Source organism: Pygocentrus nattereri, chromosome 13, assembly GCF_015220715.1.
Source record: "Pygocentrus nattereri isolate fPygNat1 chromosome 13, fPygNat1.pri, whole genome shotgun sequence".
Classification (NCBI taxonomy): Eukaryota; Metazoa; Chordata; class Actinopteri; order Characiformes; family Serrasalmidae; genus Pygocentrus; species Pygocentrus nattereri.
Window position 1 is genome coordinate 4,984,483 of NC_051223.1, and position 19,522 is coordinate 5,004,004.

At 39.8% G+C, this 19,522-nt stretch overlaps 1 protein-coding gene across 1 annotated transcript in view; it reads right to left on the bottom strand.

The window, feature by feature from the left end:
* Positions 1-1,005: 1,005 nt before the first annotated feature.
* Positions 1,006-19,522, bottom strand: part of LOC108431419 (gap junction gamma-1 protein-like) — a 42,552-nt gene continuing 24,035 nt past the window's right edge. The window contains exon 3 of the mRNA XM_037543913.1: positions 1,006-6,004. Coding sequence (XP_037399810.1) covers positions 4,606-5,964 — 1,359 coding nt within the window. The 5' untranslated portion in view covers positions 5,965-6,004 and the 3' untranslated portion in view covers positions 1,006-4,605. The remainder of the gene's footprint in view (positions 6,005-19,522) is intronic.

A 19,522-nucleotide genomic window follows, 5' to 3' on the forward strand; every position in this document is an offset into this window, starting at 1 on the left:
AAGCAGGGGACTGAACCCCGGTCTACAGCATAGAAGGCAGAGGTGCTACCCGTTACACTACACCAACCACGCCTTGTATTGTGCCTTATCAGAGCTGGTTTATGAGGAGCCTGGCCACTTCCTATTTCCCACGTTATATTAAAACATGAGTGCAAAGCGCCTCAATGTCCTCAATGAATGGGAGTAAATGGAGCTCAATCGCCCTGAAATTTCCTTTAATTTTAGAAAGCAGAAGGATGTATTTCACTAAAAAAGCAAACTATATTATATATAGTTATACTATATTATAACTATATTTTCCTTTTTTATACAGCAAACAGGTTTTGGGCAGCAAGATGCTACTAAGTGTTGAGTGGTCAGTGAGCGAAGCAGCTCATTGGCTGTTTGTGCTCAGACGTCATGGACGTACTGTTTTAAACTGCTGTAACTCGAGTTTAAAAGCTCTTAAAAATATAACAGTGTTAAAGTGTTTTATGATATTCAGTGTTGAGAAAATGAATGATTATTTTACATTAAACATGTTTAAGCGTTTATAAACCAGTGATTTTGCTCAAATGCCTCATTATAGCACGTTCGTTTTGGACTTGCTCGGGAGTGCCCTCTAGTGGTTGATTCAAAAGCAGGCCTGACCGACGCAGGGCTAAACCGTTGTAGGATAAAGAGGCAGATTTATGTAAGTGTGTTGGTTTTTGTGACATCACAAAAACAATTCAAAACAGGCTGTTTTTGCAGTTGGGACTGTGTGAGGAGCAAACAGTTCACTCTGAAACTTTAACAATGTTGACATAGAACATACAACTTCGACAAAGCATTGAAAATGTGATTTTCCAATATATGGGCCCTTTAAAGTCCCACATTTTTCTCAGCACACATTTTAAAGTTGGTTGTTTTAAAACCATCTTTAGTGTTTTTGGGTGAAGCGCGTGCTTTTACAGTCAGATACAGCTGAGATTAAAGGAGAACCTGCCAATGCACAATCACGACACATGGACAAATCATAACATGTTCAAGGGTAAATCAAAACTGCATATTTATTGTCTTTTCCTCTTAAAAGCAATGCACATCATGCATTTTAAACCTTCAGAATATAAAACCGTCCCAACTCTCTCTCCAAAAAAAAAAAGGAAAAAGGAAAAATTCAAGCCGACGCCAAATCCAGTTTCATACTGCCAGACTGGCAAACGCAAAGGACTGAATCTGAGCGAATCTGACAGAGTAACAAACCCAGAAAACATCTGTACACAACTGGGGCCTGGAATCTGAGCCTTGAACAAGTGCAAGGCTTGAACACACACCAGCCATACTGCCCAATTTTTAAGGAGGCATTTTAAGGAGGCATTTGTTTGTGTCAAATTCAAGTTTTATCACACTGTTTTAGGAAGGATGCACAGATATCGGAATTCTGGGTCGTTATCCAGCATTTTTCACATACAGTCGTTGGGCGAAATACATTTTTTACTGATTTTCTACCTGAAAATAAGTTAACGCCTCTACAGGGAAGACACTTAAATGTCACTTTTCTGTAAATGGTAACACTTTACTGTAGGCTACATAACACCTACATAAGCTGTCATGACAACTGACATAACCCTACATAACTGTTTATAAATGTTTTCTCCAATACGCGTCATTTGCTATAAAGGTTAAGCTGGCCAATTTTGATCAAAGTCAACTAAAGTAGCCTTTATGACAGATGATGTCTGTTGTAATAAGCCTTAATGAACAGTTACATAGGGTTATCTCAGTTGTCATGACAACCTTTTGTAGGTGTCATGTAGCCTAATGTTTCCAGGGTAAGTGTTGCTCTGCAAACTTTGGTGCACAATTTCTATTTTTTGATCAATTTAGTTTGCATAAACGTTTTATAACTTTTTTAACTTCAGCAAATAAACACTAACTGTGCATTAAGGTGTGCAGAGGTGTGTTCCCTCTGTAAAAGACTCAGGCACCTGAGAAAGTCGTGTTTTTAAAATGTTATCTTTCTTTTTTACTCAGGAAACATTAATATTAGAATAAACAAGAATAATATTAATACAGTAAGTATTGATTTGATGTATTTTGTGTCAACGTGTCGGTTTAATGCTTTCCAATCTTCTCCTTAGAGAAGCTCAGGGATATCTGTAGGCAGCATTCGGTCCCTGGTTTGGTGAATCACTGCTAAATTAGTTCCTCGGGGCATCGACTCATGCAGCGCAAAGCATATCGACTCTAACGTCATACAAACTTTTGAAAGCAAGGAAATCTTGTTACTTTTTACTAAGTTACGGTTTGTTTGCATTCTAATATTATATGGTGTCTTTAAGTATAAAAAACACAGTTACTGTCCAGATAAACCGTTTTAAACAATGTTCTCAGGCGCCTAAATCTTTTGCACATCTGCTGATGCCATTTTTGGTATATATGGAAACTTCATCTACTTGGAGTCGCAATACTGAGAAACGTGGCGTTTATTTGGAAAGGGGTACTTATAAGAGTGTCATCACAGGTGGGCAATATTTTAAAAATATCACGATACTGATACTGGAAGACCTTTTCATGATACGTGACACTAAGTTTGATAAACTGGAACAAAAAAAAAACTAGTCTCACATCAGAAACACTCAAAAACTTGATTAACTGTTTTTCTAGTTATTGATCAGGTTTCAATAATACATTTCGTGTGCTGCACTAGATTCAGTTAAACAGGTGTTAACTTTTGCCCTCTTTGTGCAGCTGCTCAGTGTTTCTGAAGTACTAATGATATCCACAATATGCACAAATAAGCATACTGTGATCACAATAATGATAAAATGTCCTCATATTGCCCACCTTTAAGAGTCATCAAGTTTCGATTTAAAATGTCAAATCAAATACGTCCGATGCCGATATAACTGTGCATCCTTTCATTTTTAGATATCTTAATCTGAAGTTTGAGCTCCGAGATGAATTTAGATGGGCTCTGATTGCACTATATACAGTATCGTCACTGTCGGAGACAAAATCTCGTATCTACGAAACGCTAATTTTACAGGAGAGGGAAAAACCTCAAATGAAACACATTTCTATTGCTCTGTTCTTCGTGAAGTGTTAATACAATGCAAAGGGTAACTGTAGATTTTAAATTATGCCAAAAAGAAAAAAAATGGAGGTCTTTATGCAACAGTGACGAAAAAAAAGCAAACCGTTCTTTTTACTACGGGCTACCGCCTCGTTCAGAGCTCAGTTTTCCTTGGCAAAATTCAGTGATGGAGCTTCAACACTGCTCTGAAATCCCTGATTGTGGATTTCGCTTAATAATGTTGACAAAACGACTGTACATTTGTAAAGAATCTGAATGTAAAACCTTCGTAAACATACTGGAACACTTGTAACTGCTGGTGAACAGACTTTGAAACACTCAGTAGACACCAGATAGCTTATGTACGAACCGCATGTATAAACTTACATAGCTTATGATAACACAACGATTTAGCTTACTGTAGGTCGTTTATAATTTGCTATATTTGCCAGGTAGAAATGCATCCAGTGATGCACAAGAAAAGCTATACAGTACGTTTTATAGGTCCAGTGGTGCTTGTGTTGTTGACCACTTGGGGGCAACAACAGCACAGAGGAAGATAACAAGAAACTGGAACCACAAACAACTGCTTAACAAATTCCTTAAATCAGACTCTAAAATGTAGAACAGAAAAATGTCCTTTCTCGAAAATCAAGATATGCATTTTAACAGCTTTCACTGTCCCTGTTTCACAGTGAAAGGAGTAATGACATGCTGAGGATCGCTTGTGGACACAGTCGTAAAACCAACAAAAATCACAGTTAAGGTTGTAGCTAGAATGGCTGTACTGTCCAAACGCAGGGGTTAAAGGCACTTCTTGTAATTGTAGCACCAAATTTTTGATGAGGAGAGCAGATTTTACCCAACGCTGTCCCTTTTTTCTCCTTTTTCGTGATTGGGCTCAAGATTAAAGAAAAACAACCTTCTAATACAGCCTGAGGAGCCAAAGCCGCTCTCCAACAAACACAGCCGAAGAGTGATAACCCATGTCCAAAAGTAAAAACTTTCTTCTTTCAGTTCCCTTTGGTAGTTGGTGGGTTCCACAGGAATAATAACAACCTTTGCTCAAAATGGCAAAACAATTGAAAAAGGCCAATGGCTACTTGGTCTATGAGACCCTGTGGATACAGATTTATTGCCACTGACGCTAGCAGTACCCACAACTAGTGTGGTAAATACAGCTTATTGATTGTGCATGGAAAGCATCATGTGTGATTAGGCATGTATCTTTGAAGGTAACTATCAAATCCTCGCAATAAGGCTGGTTTTTCTTGCTTAGTCCTCAACAATGAGAGGTTTTGATCTCACTGTGACTGACCGTCCACCTTGCCCTCTTCAGTGACATAGCTTATATTTTCCAGAGGTCAAAGTCATCCAACAGGCTCTTTGCTTGTCAAACAGGCTTGAAGTTCTGTTCAGCACGAAAGTCATATATACGCAATCTGTATTACCCTCAATGTAGTCGGTCAGCCTTGGCTGATTGACTACATGTGGGATAAGGGGAAAACTGTTTTATTTCTGGCTGAACTACACATTTAAATGTTGTAATGGATACTGGAAGACGTGCATCAAATCCACACTGACGGTTTCACCTCATCCGACCTGCCACTACTGCTGCTCCTTAGGTCCCCTCGGCTTCCTCCTCGCTTGCTTTTTGAGCGGTCCTGCTGTTTGCGATTGCCTTGCAGCTTGCTAGCATGTCTGCATTGGCTCTGCTGCTGTTGACCGTAGGCCAGCATGGCCGCCTCTAACCTCTCCTGAGCCTGCTGGATTTCCCGGTGGAGCGCGCTGCTGCTGCTGCTCTGGAGGAAATTCTTCTCGGTGCTGCCGTACTGGCCCCGTAGCTCCTCTTCTTGGGCAATATTGGCACGGTTCTGCTTGCAGGCCATCTTAGCATTGCTGCTTAGCTCAGTGAAAGGTATGGATTCAGGCTTCATTAAGATGTTGTACCCCGGTGGTGCTGAAGGGGGCACTGAATTCCAGGAAAAAGGGTAGCTCCCGTATCCTGCACTGCCTCCTCCAGCCTCACTGACAGGCATCCCAGGTGGACCGGTAAGCGGCGTTAGCTGGCACTCATCCTCATCCTGGCCGGAGACCCTTCGAGAGAAAACGAGGTCCAACATGGTTCCCACTCCTAGGTGGAGCATCTCCCAAATGTTGAGCAACAGGCACAACACCGTGACTCCATACATGATGAGCAAGAAGATGGTCTTCTCAGTTGGCCGTGAAACAAAGCAGTCTACCTTTTGCGGACAAGGTGTGACGGAACACACATAGCGTGCTGGCATTGCAAAGCCATAGAGGGCATACTGGCCAACAAGAAAGCCCACTTCCAAGGCAGAACGGGCAAAAAGTTGAAGCACATACACTCTCATCAAGCCATCTCTTTGAATCCGCTGCCGCCCATCATGCCGTGTCTTACCGATGGTTCCTCCAGCATTTGGTCCTCCACAGCCTTGGGGGGCACCGTCACTCCGGCTTTCAACCTCAGCAGCTTCGTATATCATGGGATCTTCTTGCTGGTCCTCTTCCACCTCCTCTAAACCACGGTGTTGCCGTCTCCTGGGGTACAGCTTGCGATTCTTGCACTGAGACGCAATCACACTCTCCTTACCCTCCTCTAACCGAGCAATCTTGTTGACAGCGTAGCCGAGGTACATCAGCGAAGGGGTAGCCACCAGTATGATCTGGAAGACCCAGAAACGGACATGCGATAGTGGCGCGAACGTGTCGTAACAGACGTTCTCGCAGCCCGGTTGGGCCGTGTTACATACAAATTTACTCTGTTCGTCATAATAAATGGACTCTCCACCCACGGCTGTCAAAACAATGCGGAAGACGATGAGCACAGTTAGCCAGATCTTGCCCACAAAGGTGGAATGATTGTGGATCTCCTCCAGCAGTCGTGTTAGGAAGCTCCAGCTCATGGTGTCACCAGCCCGCCGTCTCTGCCAGTCTCACTCTTATCTGTAGAAAACAAACAAGACAGCAGGAGGCCAGTGAGTAAACACAATCACACTATATTTAAAAAAATAATAACGCCTTTACAAAATGTCCAAAAATCTAGGCACTTTCGATGAGGAGAGCGGATTTTCCCCAGTGCTAGGCCAATTGCATGTTATTTACACAGAAAAACTGTGTCAACGTTGGGTTGTGGGACACTGGAATCGCATTCTCTGGATTGATGAAGTGCCACTGAACTCTTTGTAGATGAGTTTGCCTAAATCTATTTGTGATCCACACCTAATCAGCAAACATCAGTACCTGACCTCACTAATGTTCTTATGGCTGAAAGGAATCAAATGCTAGCAGCACTATTCCATCATCTAGTGCACAGGTTTCCAATCCTGGCACCTGGAGTGTCCCTTGCCCTGCACATTCTTGTGTTTTCTTGTTCTAGAACACTCAATTCATCTCAAGAAGAGCTTCCTAATGAACTGACCACTTGAATCAGATGAGTTGTGAACAGAGTAAACCTAAAAATGTGCAGGGCAGGGGGTACTCCAGGACCAGGACCGGGAACCACAGATCAAGAGCAAGGCTGGCTTTTGTACAGCAAAACAACTTTAATTGCTTGAAACATGTATGAAACCAAATGTCACAAAAGTAAAAGCATCCTACAACCTGTTTAACTAAGCTGCAACAGGTTTACAGTGAAACAAGTTTTGTGAACCAGCCAATCACAACACTGATAAAACATCACATGATTACATTGATTTCACTCAATTCATCGACGAGAATATAAAAACAGAAGGTAGCTGAAAAGGAGATCCCCCTGATCGAGGTTATGTAAGCTGGGTACTGTTTCATTTTGTCGTTTACCTGAGCCACAACAACAAATATTGAAGTTTCTCAAACTAATGTTCCTGTAATCAGCTGGTTTAAATATTGCTAACATTGTTTAAAGGGCTGCTTGTGCCACAGTTTATTTTTTGTTGTGTATATAAATAGAGACCAAAAATACTACATATAAAAAGTATGCAAATACATATCTAACGCAAAGTATGAAAATAACACAGATGAAAATGACTTTATATAGTGAAACAATGCTACTTCAAAGGTTTGAGCTGCTCATTTGTCTAAACAGTAATTTAAGGTGTTGCGTGTGACTCACGAAATACAACAAGCTGCATGAACATTTCATTGGGTAAAGCCAGCCGAAAGCCCACAGAGAGAGCTGTTGCAGCAAACGAATACCAACTGACTATTAATACCTTTGATTCCAGAAAAGCATGTATCTGGATAATATTGGACATATATTGTAAAAGATCTAAATGTATTCGTTTCAAATGCATTTAGGAGAAACTGCAAAGCCAGAGAAATGTCCATGGTAACAAGATATGAGTTTGGAGGCTGTAGTCTTTGCTGCTGTCAGGATATGATGGAGGCCATGAAAAGTCCATGAGAACAATTCAATTCTGGCAAAGATACATAATACAGTATAACAAGCATTCCTAAGACAAACTAAAATCCTGCAAGGTAACTGACTAACTGGTTTTAGACTCATTCTTTACGTCTGTGGTTTGCCTGCTACCCATATACATATATATCCACCCAAACTTACACACACACCCAACCACAAAAGTGGTCAATCTATGGAATGTGAGTGAAGCTGCCAGTCTTGGCAGATAAGGAGAGAATTCCATGACAAATAAGGGCATGTAATGAGAGGGAGGCGAAGACAAGCAAGTGTTTGTACCTGCTCCAAAGACACTCATCATCCACCTTTTACTCTACTTCTTCAATTCTCATCGCTATTTTAACTCATACAGCACAGTACACAGATGCTTTCAGTTACCTTGTGGGTCCACAGCACCATTCTTTTGACTTCATATCTCTGTTGTTGAAAGAAAATCTCTAAAATAGTAACTTTACAGGAGCAGGAGAAAACATAGTATACTTTTAATGTAAGTCAATGGACTTTTTTCCAAGTTATTTTGGGCTGTTTCTTTTGGGCCCTCCGTCATGAAATTTACACACAATGTAGAGGGTAACAGGTGTTTTCAAATGATGTCAAAAACTGGAAAATGACAAAAATGGAAAAACGAGGTTTTCTTCTGACAGCAGTGATATACTTATACATTACAACAATGTGAAAAAATTCCACACCATATCTGATGTCATTAATTATAATTACATTAGCACTTGAGGGCACAATGTTATGTCACTGGCATAATAACATTACCACAGCTGTATTCAATGTGCAGTTGGAAATGGAATGGCAATAGAAAACTAAAAAACAAAACAGTTGTCTAATATTCAAACAGGAAGAAATTATGAAAGTAAATAGACAAATACAGTTGTCATACTTCCAAATACACTTCCAATAACAGTATGGACCATGACATGCTTCCTAACGGAGATACAATCCATGGGCAAGAGTATGTGGACCTTCACTGAATTTCACCATGGCACTGTAATGGAACACTACAAGGGATGTGAATGATTAACCTAATTAACTGTTAGCCAATAAAAAAAACATTGGTTCAGCCGGAGCCTTCATTTCATTTTATTTCCAATCAATAGGCGGGTTTATCATTCTAGCAGATACACGTTTTCAAACTGGAGGGTGCAATAGACCTCTAGACCACCTCTTCTAGCAAAATCAGCTCAAGAACTGTTTGTTGGATTGGATTTCCATGGTGACATGGCAGCCAAGCAACTGCACACAAGGCAACTAGTTGCATGTTGTGAGTTGCCTGCAGCAAAACTCCATGCAACTTAACACATCACTTAACACAAAGCAATTCAAACACAACATTCGATGCAACACATTCAATTAGTCCACTAGCAAAATTAGCAGCTCGTATTTTTGATACGCTCTGTTGTTCTTGATTCACTATATTGCCAAAAGTATTCGCTCGTCTGCCTTCACACGCATATGAACATATGAGATCCCATTCTTAATCTATAGGGTTTAATGTGATGTCGGTCCACCTTTTTCAGCTGTAACAGCTTCAACTCGTCATCTCTTCTGGGAAAGCTTTCCACAAGGGTTAGGAGTGTGTTTATGGGAATTTTTGACCGTTCTTCCAGAAGCACATTTGTGAAGTCAGACAGTGATGTTGGACAAGAAGGCCTGGCTCGCAGTCTCCGCTCTAATTCATCCCAAAGGTGTTCTATTGGGTTGAGGTCAGGACTCTGTGCAGGCCAGTCAAGTTCTTCCACACCAAACTCGCTCATCCACGTCTTTATGGGCCTTGCTTTGTGCACTGGCGTGCAGTCATGTTGGAACAGGAAGGGGCTGTTCCCCAAAAGTAAAGTGGCAACCGCCAAACCCAGACTCGTCCATCGGATTGCCAGATGGAGAAGCGTGATTCGTCACTCCAGAGAACACATCTAAATTACGTCCAGTGGCGGCGCTTTACACCACTGCATTCGCCACTTTGCATCATGCTTGGTGATGTAAGGCTTGGATCCAGCTGCTCGGCCATGGAAACCCATTCCATGAAACTCACTACGCTGTTCTTAAGCTGATCTGAAGGCCACATGAAGTTTGGAGGTCTGTAGTGATTGACTCTGCAGAAAGTCGGTGACCTCTGCACACTATGCCCCTCAGCATCTGCTGACCCCACTCTGTCATTTTACATAGCCGACCACTTCGTGGCTGAGTTGCTGTCGTTCCCAATCGCTTCCAATTTGTTATAATCCCACCGACAGTTGACTGTGGAATATTTAGTAGTGAGGAAATTTCACGACTGGACTTGTTGCACAGGTGGCAATTGAACAACATACTTAAAAATGACTGATTTCACCGGATTAGCACAAGAAAATAAAACAGAAACAAAACTCGAAGTTTATTAGCGTACAGTGGTTGTGGTGGAGTTTCAAATGAGTCACAGGAGATTATGCAATTCAAGAGCAACATGGTTTCATATAGATTTCAAGCAACTAAAGTTAGTAAAAGTGTCACTGTGTTACATCAGATAAAGTGCAATGCCAAGGGCTGGAATGGTACAAAACAAAGACACTGAATCAGTGGAAACAGGTTCTTCTGTGTGATAAATCACACTTAACTATAGGGCAGTCTGATGGACAAATCTAGGCTTGCCACGATTTGCCAGAAGAACGCTACCAGCCTGAATGCATAGTGCCAACTGTAAAGTTTGGTGGAGGAGGAATAATTGTTTGAGACTTGTACATGGTTTGGACCTCATCGTTCCTGTGAAGAGACGTCTTAATATTGCAGCATATGATGAGATTTCAGAGAACTTTGTGGAACCGTCTGGAACCCTTTCTTGTTGCAGCATGACAACGTACATGTGCACAAACTGAGATCCATAAAGAAATTAATAGATGGCCAAGTTTGATGTGTAAAAACCTGACAGTCCTCCAACCCCATACAACACCTCTGGGATGAACTGGGATGCCATCTAATCTAGTAAAATCCTCCCAGAAGAACGTCATAAAACATCCCCAGTAGGCTGTTATAGACGCAAACTCCATATTAATGCCTACACTCTCAGAAATAAAGCAGTACCCCTCTTGTCACTGGGGTGGAACCCTCAGTACCTTTAGTCAGAACATAACTGTACCATAATCCACTGAAATTATATTTTGTATATTTTGTAGCAAGTTGTATTGACTCCACACACCCCATCTCGTCTCCAGGCTTTTATTTTATTGTTCTGTTTTAAAACATGTTATGAAAAGGTACAAATACTTTTCACCTGGAAAAACGTATTTAAGGGCCACAATTGGGCCTTAAAACCACTGCTGTACCATTGAGGGAACATTTACACTGTTTGTACCTTGATGAACGAAAAACAAACCATTATTTCTAACAGTGCATGGTTTTGAAATAAGATGTTCAGCCAGCACAAATGGACATACATGCTCTTCATCTATGAAAGCTTAAAGCAATCCAAAACCATAAAATCAGTTTTATTTATCTTTAAAATTCAATTGGCCAATACTCACAAAAAATTATTTCCTACAAGCGAAAAATAAATTTGACTGTGAAAGGCTCTGCAAGATACATTCGCTGCTTTGATGATGTGAATAAAATTTGGCATAATACTTAACTGGCTGGGCAAAACACTCGTAAAACTACCATTTAATTCCCCCATAACAAAGAGTGACTGCAAAGGGGGAAATTTCAGAAATTAGAAGGGGATGCATTTAGGTTTTGCTTTGGCTAGATACTTTATTATGACCTTTATTGCAGGCTTTTATGCTACGGTGGAATCTGCAAGAAAAGCAGGCGCTCAGAGGCTTGCAGTTTGCCAGAGCAACAAGAGTTTTATGGGCTGAAAAATATAGACGTGAAAAAAAAAAAGAAAAACGCATAACTCTGCATTTTCATAAAAGCAGCAGGTCATGGAATTCCATATTTTACTATTTGATGTTTGCTGAAAATGCAGCCAAAACCTAATGTGAAACATACATATCAGAGAATGAACACAGACATGCACACATGCATAACTGTGAGGACCACCAAGAAAAGCAACTTTGCCCCTAACACTGTCACTATGTGAAAGAAGCTATTTATCAATCTTGAACAAATGCAGATAATTTCAATTTTAATCTAAGCCTGGCTTCACACAGTGATATTCTCATGCAACTTTAGTTGTTTGAAGCCTACATGAAACTAAATTGCGCTTGATTTGCATGACGTAAAGTGTCCTGCAACTCAACTGGAAGAGTTGCAAGCATCTCAACTTTATGAAAAAAGTTTCACGAAACAGCTAATCAAAACAGCAGTAACACGTCATGTGATCATGTCGAACAACATCCTTAAAAATGACTGACTTCACCAGATCAGCGAACAAGAAAATACAACAGAAGACTGATTGATGGGTGGTTGAAAATGAGAAGGAAAAAGAGCTCTAATGTCAGCTGGAATATACTGTATATTATAAAACATATTAAAATGACAAAAATGCAAATATGTAAATTACACTTCAAGGATGACTATATAGTGAGAAATATGCAGTGAATCAAAACTATATACTGCTGATTTGGCCTGTGGAGTAACTGAATGTGTGCAATTATGAATTATTTTGAGTTGCTTCAAAATGAAATAAGGTTGCAGGCAACATGCAATTAGCCACACTGTGTAAAGCCAGCATAACTTTCTCATGAAAATGCATTAAAATTCTTCTCTTTCCACAGCGCTCACACCTTAAATTGTTTCGTCTTACATTTTGTTGAATTTCTTCACTTCTCTAATTCTAATAGTTCTTTCGATCCATACGTTGGTGTTTGTAAGCAGAAGATGATTATATTGTACTATTTGAGATGATAGCTCATTTTTTGTTGCACACTTTAGTTAGCCATCATATAGTCCTTCATTGGTGGTCAGTTTCTGGCCTTGGACCACTGCTGGCTCAATATTTATGTCTGGTGGATGATTCTCAGTCCAGCGTTGACAGTAAGGTGTTTAAAAACTCTGCACCTCAAAAGCACATCACCACCATGTCAGTGTCACTGCAGGGCTGAGAATGATCCCCTCCCCAAATAATACCTGCTCTGTGGTGGTCCTGCGGGCCTCCAGACCACTGAAGAACAGGGTAAAAGGGGATGTATGCAGAAAGTATGTATGGGAAAGTATGCAGAGAAACAGATGGACTACAGTTTGTAATTGTAGAACTACAAATGGCACCAATATGGAAAGTGAAGCTGGTGTTGTTCCAATGTTGTTGTTTTTTTTTTGTGATAAACAAAAAAGACAATTTAATATGATACATTTTGCAAATTTGACATGTAATTAAAAAAATTAAAAGCTATAATTAAAATTGCAATTCTACCAAACTGCAATTCTGAAATAAAAATAATACCAGTTCATGAAATATGTTTATCTGCATCTGAAATCTAACATGCACTCTAACAAGCACACACACACACACACACACACACACATTAAAAGTGGACTTTTCCAAGAATCACAGTTAGTGCTCAAGCTTTGTTCATCTCAGGTGAGGCTGGAAAGAATGTGACAGATTGATTTGCAAGTGTGAGTGTGTGTGTATGTACCTGTCTTGCTACCTTTGTGAGGACCAAATGTTCTCACAGTGATGGGCCAACATGAGGTCTTGTACTTGAAAACATGCTGTTTTAAAAAAAATCCTTTTTTTCTGTAAAAACTAAGAGTAGCAAGAGTGCGTTTCAGTTACTGAGGTGACGGATAGGGTTTGGTGTATGTGTAGATTAGGGTAATACAGAAGTCTATGCAAGTCCTCACATAAATAGTGAGAACAAATTGTGTGTGTGAGAGTGTTTGTTTTATGTTACTTGTGAGGACTTCCACTGATTTCTGTATTACTGTAGCCAAGTAAACCTAAAAACCAAAACCTAACGCTAACCTCAGTAACTGAAAGTCAACCTTTCAGCTCTTTTCGTTTTTTAAAAAAAAAAAAGTTGAATTTGTGGTGAAAACAGCACGTTTTAGTGAGGACCAGCAAAATGTCCTCACTTGTGCAACACTGTTAAGCTGCCTTATTACTGGGATAGCAAGACAAGCACACATAAATGTGTGTGTGTGTGTGTGTGTGTGTGTGTGTTTCAGAGAGAACATGTATAGAGAGTAAACTACCTGTGCTGCTCTATGTTTTGGCTTTTTCAGTGGAAAATGAAAATCAGCTGAAAGATATTTCTCTCCTATCAGCAGAAAGACTGGTCGACTGTACAGGAGTAAAGATGGATGGGCAATAGACAAGATGATTTGGCAAAACTGCCGGTGAAAGTGAGATATACAGCTGCAGTTGGAGTTTAGTGAGGATGACAGATGAAAACTTTTCTTTTCACCAACACCTTCGTTTGGCACGGCAGGGAACATCTGAATCCACGACACATAAATCTTAAACAACAGATTTTGTATGATCTTCTGCAGAAAGTTGGCACAGTTTCCAAAACAAATCATGATAAAACATAACTGTTTGAAACTGAGTCAAAACAGTCAAAACATGTAAACCGTAAGTGTTTAACCGAGCTACAGTTCTGTGCAAAAGTCAGAGACCCCCCTTCATTTGTTTATGGATAGTCCACTTGCATAAAGGAGAAATTCAAAGGAAATAGCAGCAGTTTCAAAAACTGAGTTTAAAGAATTATGAAATTTTACAGAGAAAATGGGACTCCTAGCAACCACCTGCAAGATGAGTAAACTGGCCCCATCAGATAAACAGCACTTAAAGCTTTCATCTTTGAGAGAGAGGAGAAAATCAAGCTCCACTCTTGCTTCAGATCTGACAGTGTTCCACCTCAATGCTGTGGGTCTGAAAGGATGTGTAGCTATTGAGAAGCTGTTACTAAGAAAAACAGACAAAAAGAACATTTGCAAATCAAACAAAGAAACTGCTGGTGCTCTCAAAACAACGGACTGACCACCCCAGAGTCCAGACATCAGCATCATTGAACGCATTTGAAATTACAATCTGTTTAAACTCAAGGAATTAACTGAGATAATAATAAGCTAAATATTGCTGCTGTCGGAAGAAAACCTTGCATCTCCATTTTTGTCATTTTCTAGTTTTTTTTGACAAAATGTGAAAATGTGGACTTTGGACCACTTTGGCAGAATGAAGCATATTTTGCAATAAATTAGACAAAAGTAGCCTTCCGCCCAACGAGCGCTGGGATAGGGTCCAGCACCCCAACTATCCAGGAGCATAAGCTTAGATAATTTGTGTGTGTGTGTGTGTGTGTGTGTGTGTGTGAGTGTTACTACCAGTGAAATGTAGGTTATACAGCAGAAACAGCTGCTCTTTGCTAAGTCATTAAAGGGTTAACAGTTGTTCCCAGCTCTGACTAGGCCTGTATTTCTCTTCCCTCACTTTATCCACTCTTTCTCTGGCTTCTGCCCAATTTGCCCATCAACTATCCATCTCAGCCTCCCTCTTTTTCTTCCAGAGTGAGCTTTACAACAGCTTGTCAATCTACTGGCAGTATGTCTAAGTAATGACCTCGATTAAGATAATTAAACTCTGATTGAGGTAGTAAAGCACACACAGGGTCTGATGTAGGTTATGAGTCCAGACACAGCACAATATGTACCTTATCTGACCCCAATATGCACTTATAATGCACAGCAACACACCACAGCACACTGCCTGTTTGTGTAGCCATCAACAAGCTCAGGACAAAAGAGAAAATGAAAGACCACCTGCACTCAAAAACGGTTACCTGCTATGGGATTTGTGTCCAAAATTCATATTTTTTCCATTGAAAACAGGCTTTCTCGGTACTTCATGCTATCTTCAATGGCAAAAAAAAAGTTGGTTTAAACAATTCTTCTTTTGGAAACTCTTTTACAGTTTGGTAACGCAGATCCGAACGCATTAAGATCATATACATCCCCTACTTTACAGTTTAATAAGTGACTAAACCGATCTCTTAGGAAACCAGGCACGTTTTCAGATTAACAAATATGCTACACTCTCAGAAATAAAGGTAGTAAACTGCCACTGCGGCAGTGCCCCTCTTGTCACTGGGGTGGGACCCTCAGGGCTACATCACATTACCTTTAGTCAAGGAACATAATTGTACCATAATCCACTGAAATTATATTTTCCAAGTTGTATTTACTCCACACACCCCGTCTTGTCTCCAGGCCTTTATTTTATTGTTCTGTTTTTAAAAATTAGGCTATGAAAAGATACAGGCTCACCCCTGGACCTTAAAACCACTGATGTACGTTTGAGGGAACATTTACATTGTTTGTACCTTGATGAATAAAAAAAATGTACTTGCATAATACCTTTATTTCTAACAGTGTATGGCATACTGTAGTTTTTTTTCAGAGGAATCCTGGAGTTTCTAGGCTACAAAGTACCAACATGTGAGCCAGCTTGCTACAGCGCCCCCTGGTTTAAGCAAGCTAAACAAAAACCTTTCCCTGAAAGTGTATCTGGGCATCTATTTTACTTGAACAAACAGTATAATGTCATAATATGTTTATTTTCAAGGAACGCCAGCCTTTGATTTTGACACATTTAGTGAGTCCAAGAGGTTATTTAGGATATCCGGAACCCCCCAGGAAACTCTGTACTTTGCACTTGAATGTACTGTCCTAGTTAAGTTACTCTTGCTCCACTATCCTTGTTTTTTATTGTTTTTTGACAAATATATGCCCATTTTGAATCTGATGCCAACAACACGTTCCAAAAAAGTTGGGACGGGGGCATGTTTACCGCTGTGATTCATCACCACTTCATTCTTCACTGATTTGTTGGACCACAAGACACTTTTCTACTTGACCTCAGTCCATTTTAAATGAGCTCAGGCCCAGAAAAGGTGGCAGCATTTCTGGATTCAGCATCCCAACCTTTTTGGAAATGGGGTTGTAGATCTGTAGCAAAGACATCAGTGCTGACCTCAGTGTTGGTGAAAATAGTCCGTCCACCACTACATAGAGAGGGATGTTATAGTAGGGATGCACTGCATAAACCCCACATTACCATGCTGAAAAAACAGTGTTTCTTTTGGTTGCTTTTGTAGTATGTGGGCATATAAAGGTGTTTTAAAGAGAAACTAGTGGTCTCTAAGGGAAACCATTAATCCAATTCCCATTAGAAAGGAATACAATTAGTTTTTTCAGCAGGGTACAAAGACCTTTTTGTCATCCATCTGTATATAAGTGTTCTCTATTTGGATTGGCTGAGCAACACTGTGCTTAGTTCAAAATGCAATACAGACTGAAACACATCTTATAACTGCAACATGAATGGGCTAAGTAGGCAAAGATATGTAAATTAGCTTACAACACATCACAAAAACGCATTTAAATTCAAAATTTAAAATTGCCTGATTTTTGTTTAGCTTTCAAACATGGACTGTATGGGCTGGGGAGCGAATTTAACAATGTGCACAGTACATCAAACTCTTTTAATTAAAAACTGTTTTTTTATGGTATGGGCTCTTTAACAGTGAAAATACAGAAGAGTTGAGCAGCACAAACAAAAACATACACTTAAGCCTTAATGAAGACGTAAGAGTGGTGTGGTCCTGAGCACGCTGGCAGACTGAGCTGACTGCTGGCAGCCAGAAGAGCTGAACATGTGTTTCTGTGAGCAGTCATAATAAAACACACACAGACTCGTGAACAGGACCAGATACAGTTTACAAAGGAATCTCTCTGAAATATGCAGATAAAATCCCCCCGCACACGATCACATCAAACGCCTGAGTCCACGAGGAAATTTGATTAGTAAAATGTACTTAAGATTTTTTTTCTTCTATTAAAATGTTCTCAGAACAGTCATGCTCTACTGAGCCTGCACAGAATCCACACAGCGCGGATAATTCCGACGGCACGGTCTGCCTACGAGGTGTTCTAGCCTGGTTGTTATTTGTTATCACCGTTCTACCTTCGCTTTCCAAAGTGGAAGGCATCTTGCACAAAGTCACAGTTTGCCCGTTTCGTGAGAAGAAATGAAGATCTTGTTGATAGGCCTTCTGTTTTTTCTTCCCGCTGTGTGAATGCAGTGAAATTCCACATAAATCACGTCGCGTCTGGTGTGTACAGATTTGATGCGAAAAATCGTTTCTGAATTTCACATTTTCGTGTCATTTATTTGTGTTGAATATGTTCTGTAGTGACTTTATAGCCCTCAGCACACTTCAGCCAGGCTTCCGCAAACAGTATGACGTAACTGCAGAAAAAACTAACCACTGCAGACGTTGCGTGTGTCGCACACGTGGCAGCTGGGCGAACTTCACGGACCAAGACGCTACACGACGGAGCCTCTGGTTGGTCAGTAAAAAAGAGGCGTGCCATGAAACAAAGACGGCTTTGGCAGATACACTAATGTTTCACTGTGGAACGCATTTGTTAAACAATGAATATCTCCTAAACGTAAGATGTTAAGTCTGTTATTCGGTAGTAATAACTAGTACGAAGCACCAACATATAGATTATCTTATATTTAGCTTCATAAGAGGACGAGGCTGAAGTCAGCTTTCTATTCACCAGCTTCTTGTTTGAATTTTCCCGTTCCACCTTAAATGGAGGCAGCATTCTGAACGCCATAGTTAGAACAGTGAAAGAATTGTTTTCCAGCAGTCATGAAACGTATCATAAAATGTTGTAGCGTCACGTGGCGCATCCGCAACAGGAAAACAAAAAGCACAGAAAGTATGCGAGCTTGTAAACCCTCAAGAATTTTGTTTCGCAAGAAGTACACTGAGGCCTTAACTCTATAAGTTTTTCCTGGTGTTGAGTTTTCTGCTCTTTCAAACAGCGCCCCCTATCGGCCTACCGATCAGTGAATCCTTTAAAATTTAAATTGGTGGAACGTGTTCGTTTAGCTGCGTAATAGAAATGTAATTCATTCTTAAATGTCATAATTTTTAAATATTGGCATCATTATTAAACACTGTATACCTTATTACCGGTATAGAAGTAAACAGCTGTTTTTGTTACTGTGCTTTTAAAACTGACATGAATCATTCCACCAAAGTGGTTTCACTGATGATGTGAAAACTTGGGACTTTTAACTAATTTGGACTCTTGCTTTGAGTGACCCTGTACCAAAATTAAATGACTGACCATTTCATTTTCTCACTAACAACACAATCGTAACACTACAGAAACTTTACCAAATGACTGTTTCGATAGTGACAATTTTAGCAGAATTCACAAACACTAGCCAGTACATGACTAGCAAATGCAGTTGTGCACACATAACATCACAACTTTTCGATTAAAAAACAAAAAACTTTACTTAATTGCAGAAAATACATGTTTTGGTAGTGGCAATGACAGTTGTTCTATTTGAAACCTTTCTGAAAAAGGCTTCTATATAGCACCAAAAAAAGGTTCGGTAACATTTTCTATGAATGTTACGTTTGTAAACATCCACAAACACATTTGTAACATGTTATAAAGCATTCATAATGCATTATAAACATGCTTATAAATATTTATAAAAAATGAATTACACTTTATAGCCATGTTTATTACACATTATGAATTGTTAATATACTGCATTATAAGTAGTGTTAATAACATGTTATACTGTAAAGAAGTCAGCCCCAGCTTGGAGAGCGTAAAGCCAGATTTCCAATATTTTATTTCTCACCGCTGGTGCTGTCAGGGCTGCATCTGTAAGGCTTCAGTCCTGAATATTCAGATGTTAAAAACAGTATAATATTAGACAAGCAGTGTTAGTGCCAGGCTAACGGTGGTGCACATTAACAGTGGTGCACATTGACTTTCCCACATTGGGTGAAACACTGATGGCAGCTCTAGTTTAAACTCTGACATTTCAAGCCTGTAATGAGCTTTATTGTGGATGTTTTAGTGTTTCAGTAAATTCTTCAGTAAAAACTTCAACGTGAAGCCTCACTCTTCACCCTGGAGGAGGTTTTGGTCCAGTACGCGTCACTTTACTTAGAACAGACTAATACAACTTATGAGCTCTCATAATTTGTTATAATTAAAATTACTTATAATGCATTATTTTAACAATTCATAATGCATAATAAGCATGGCTATAACATATAATACCTTTCTTTATAAATACTTATAGCCATGTTTATGATGCCTTA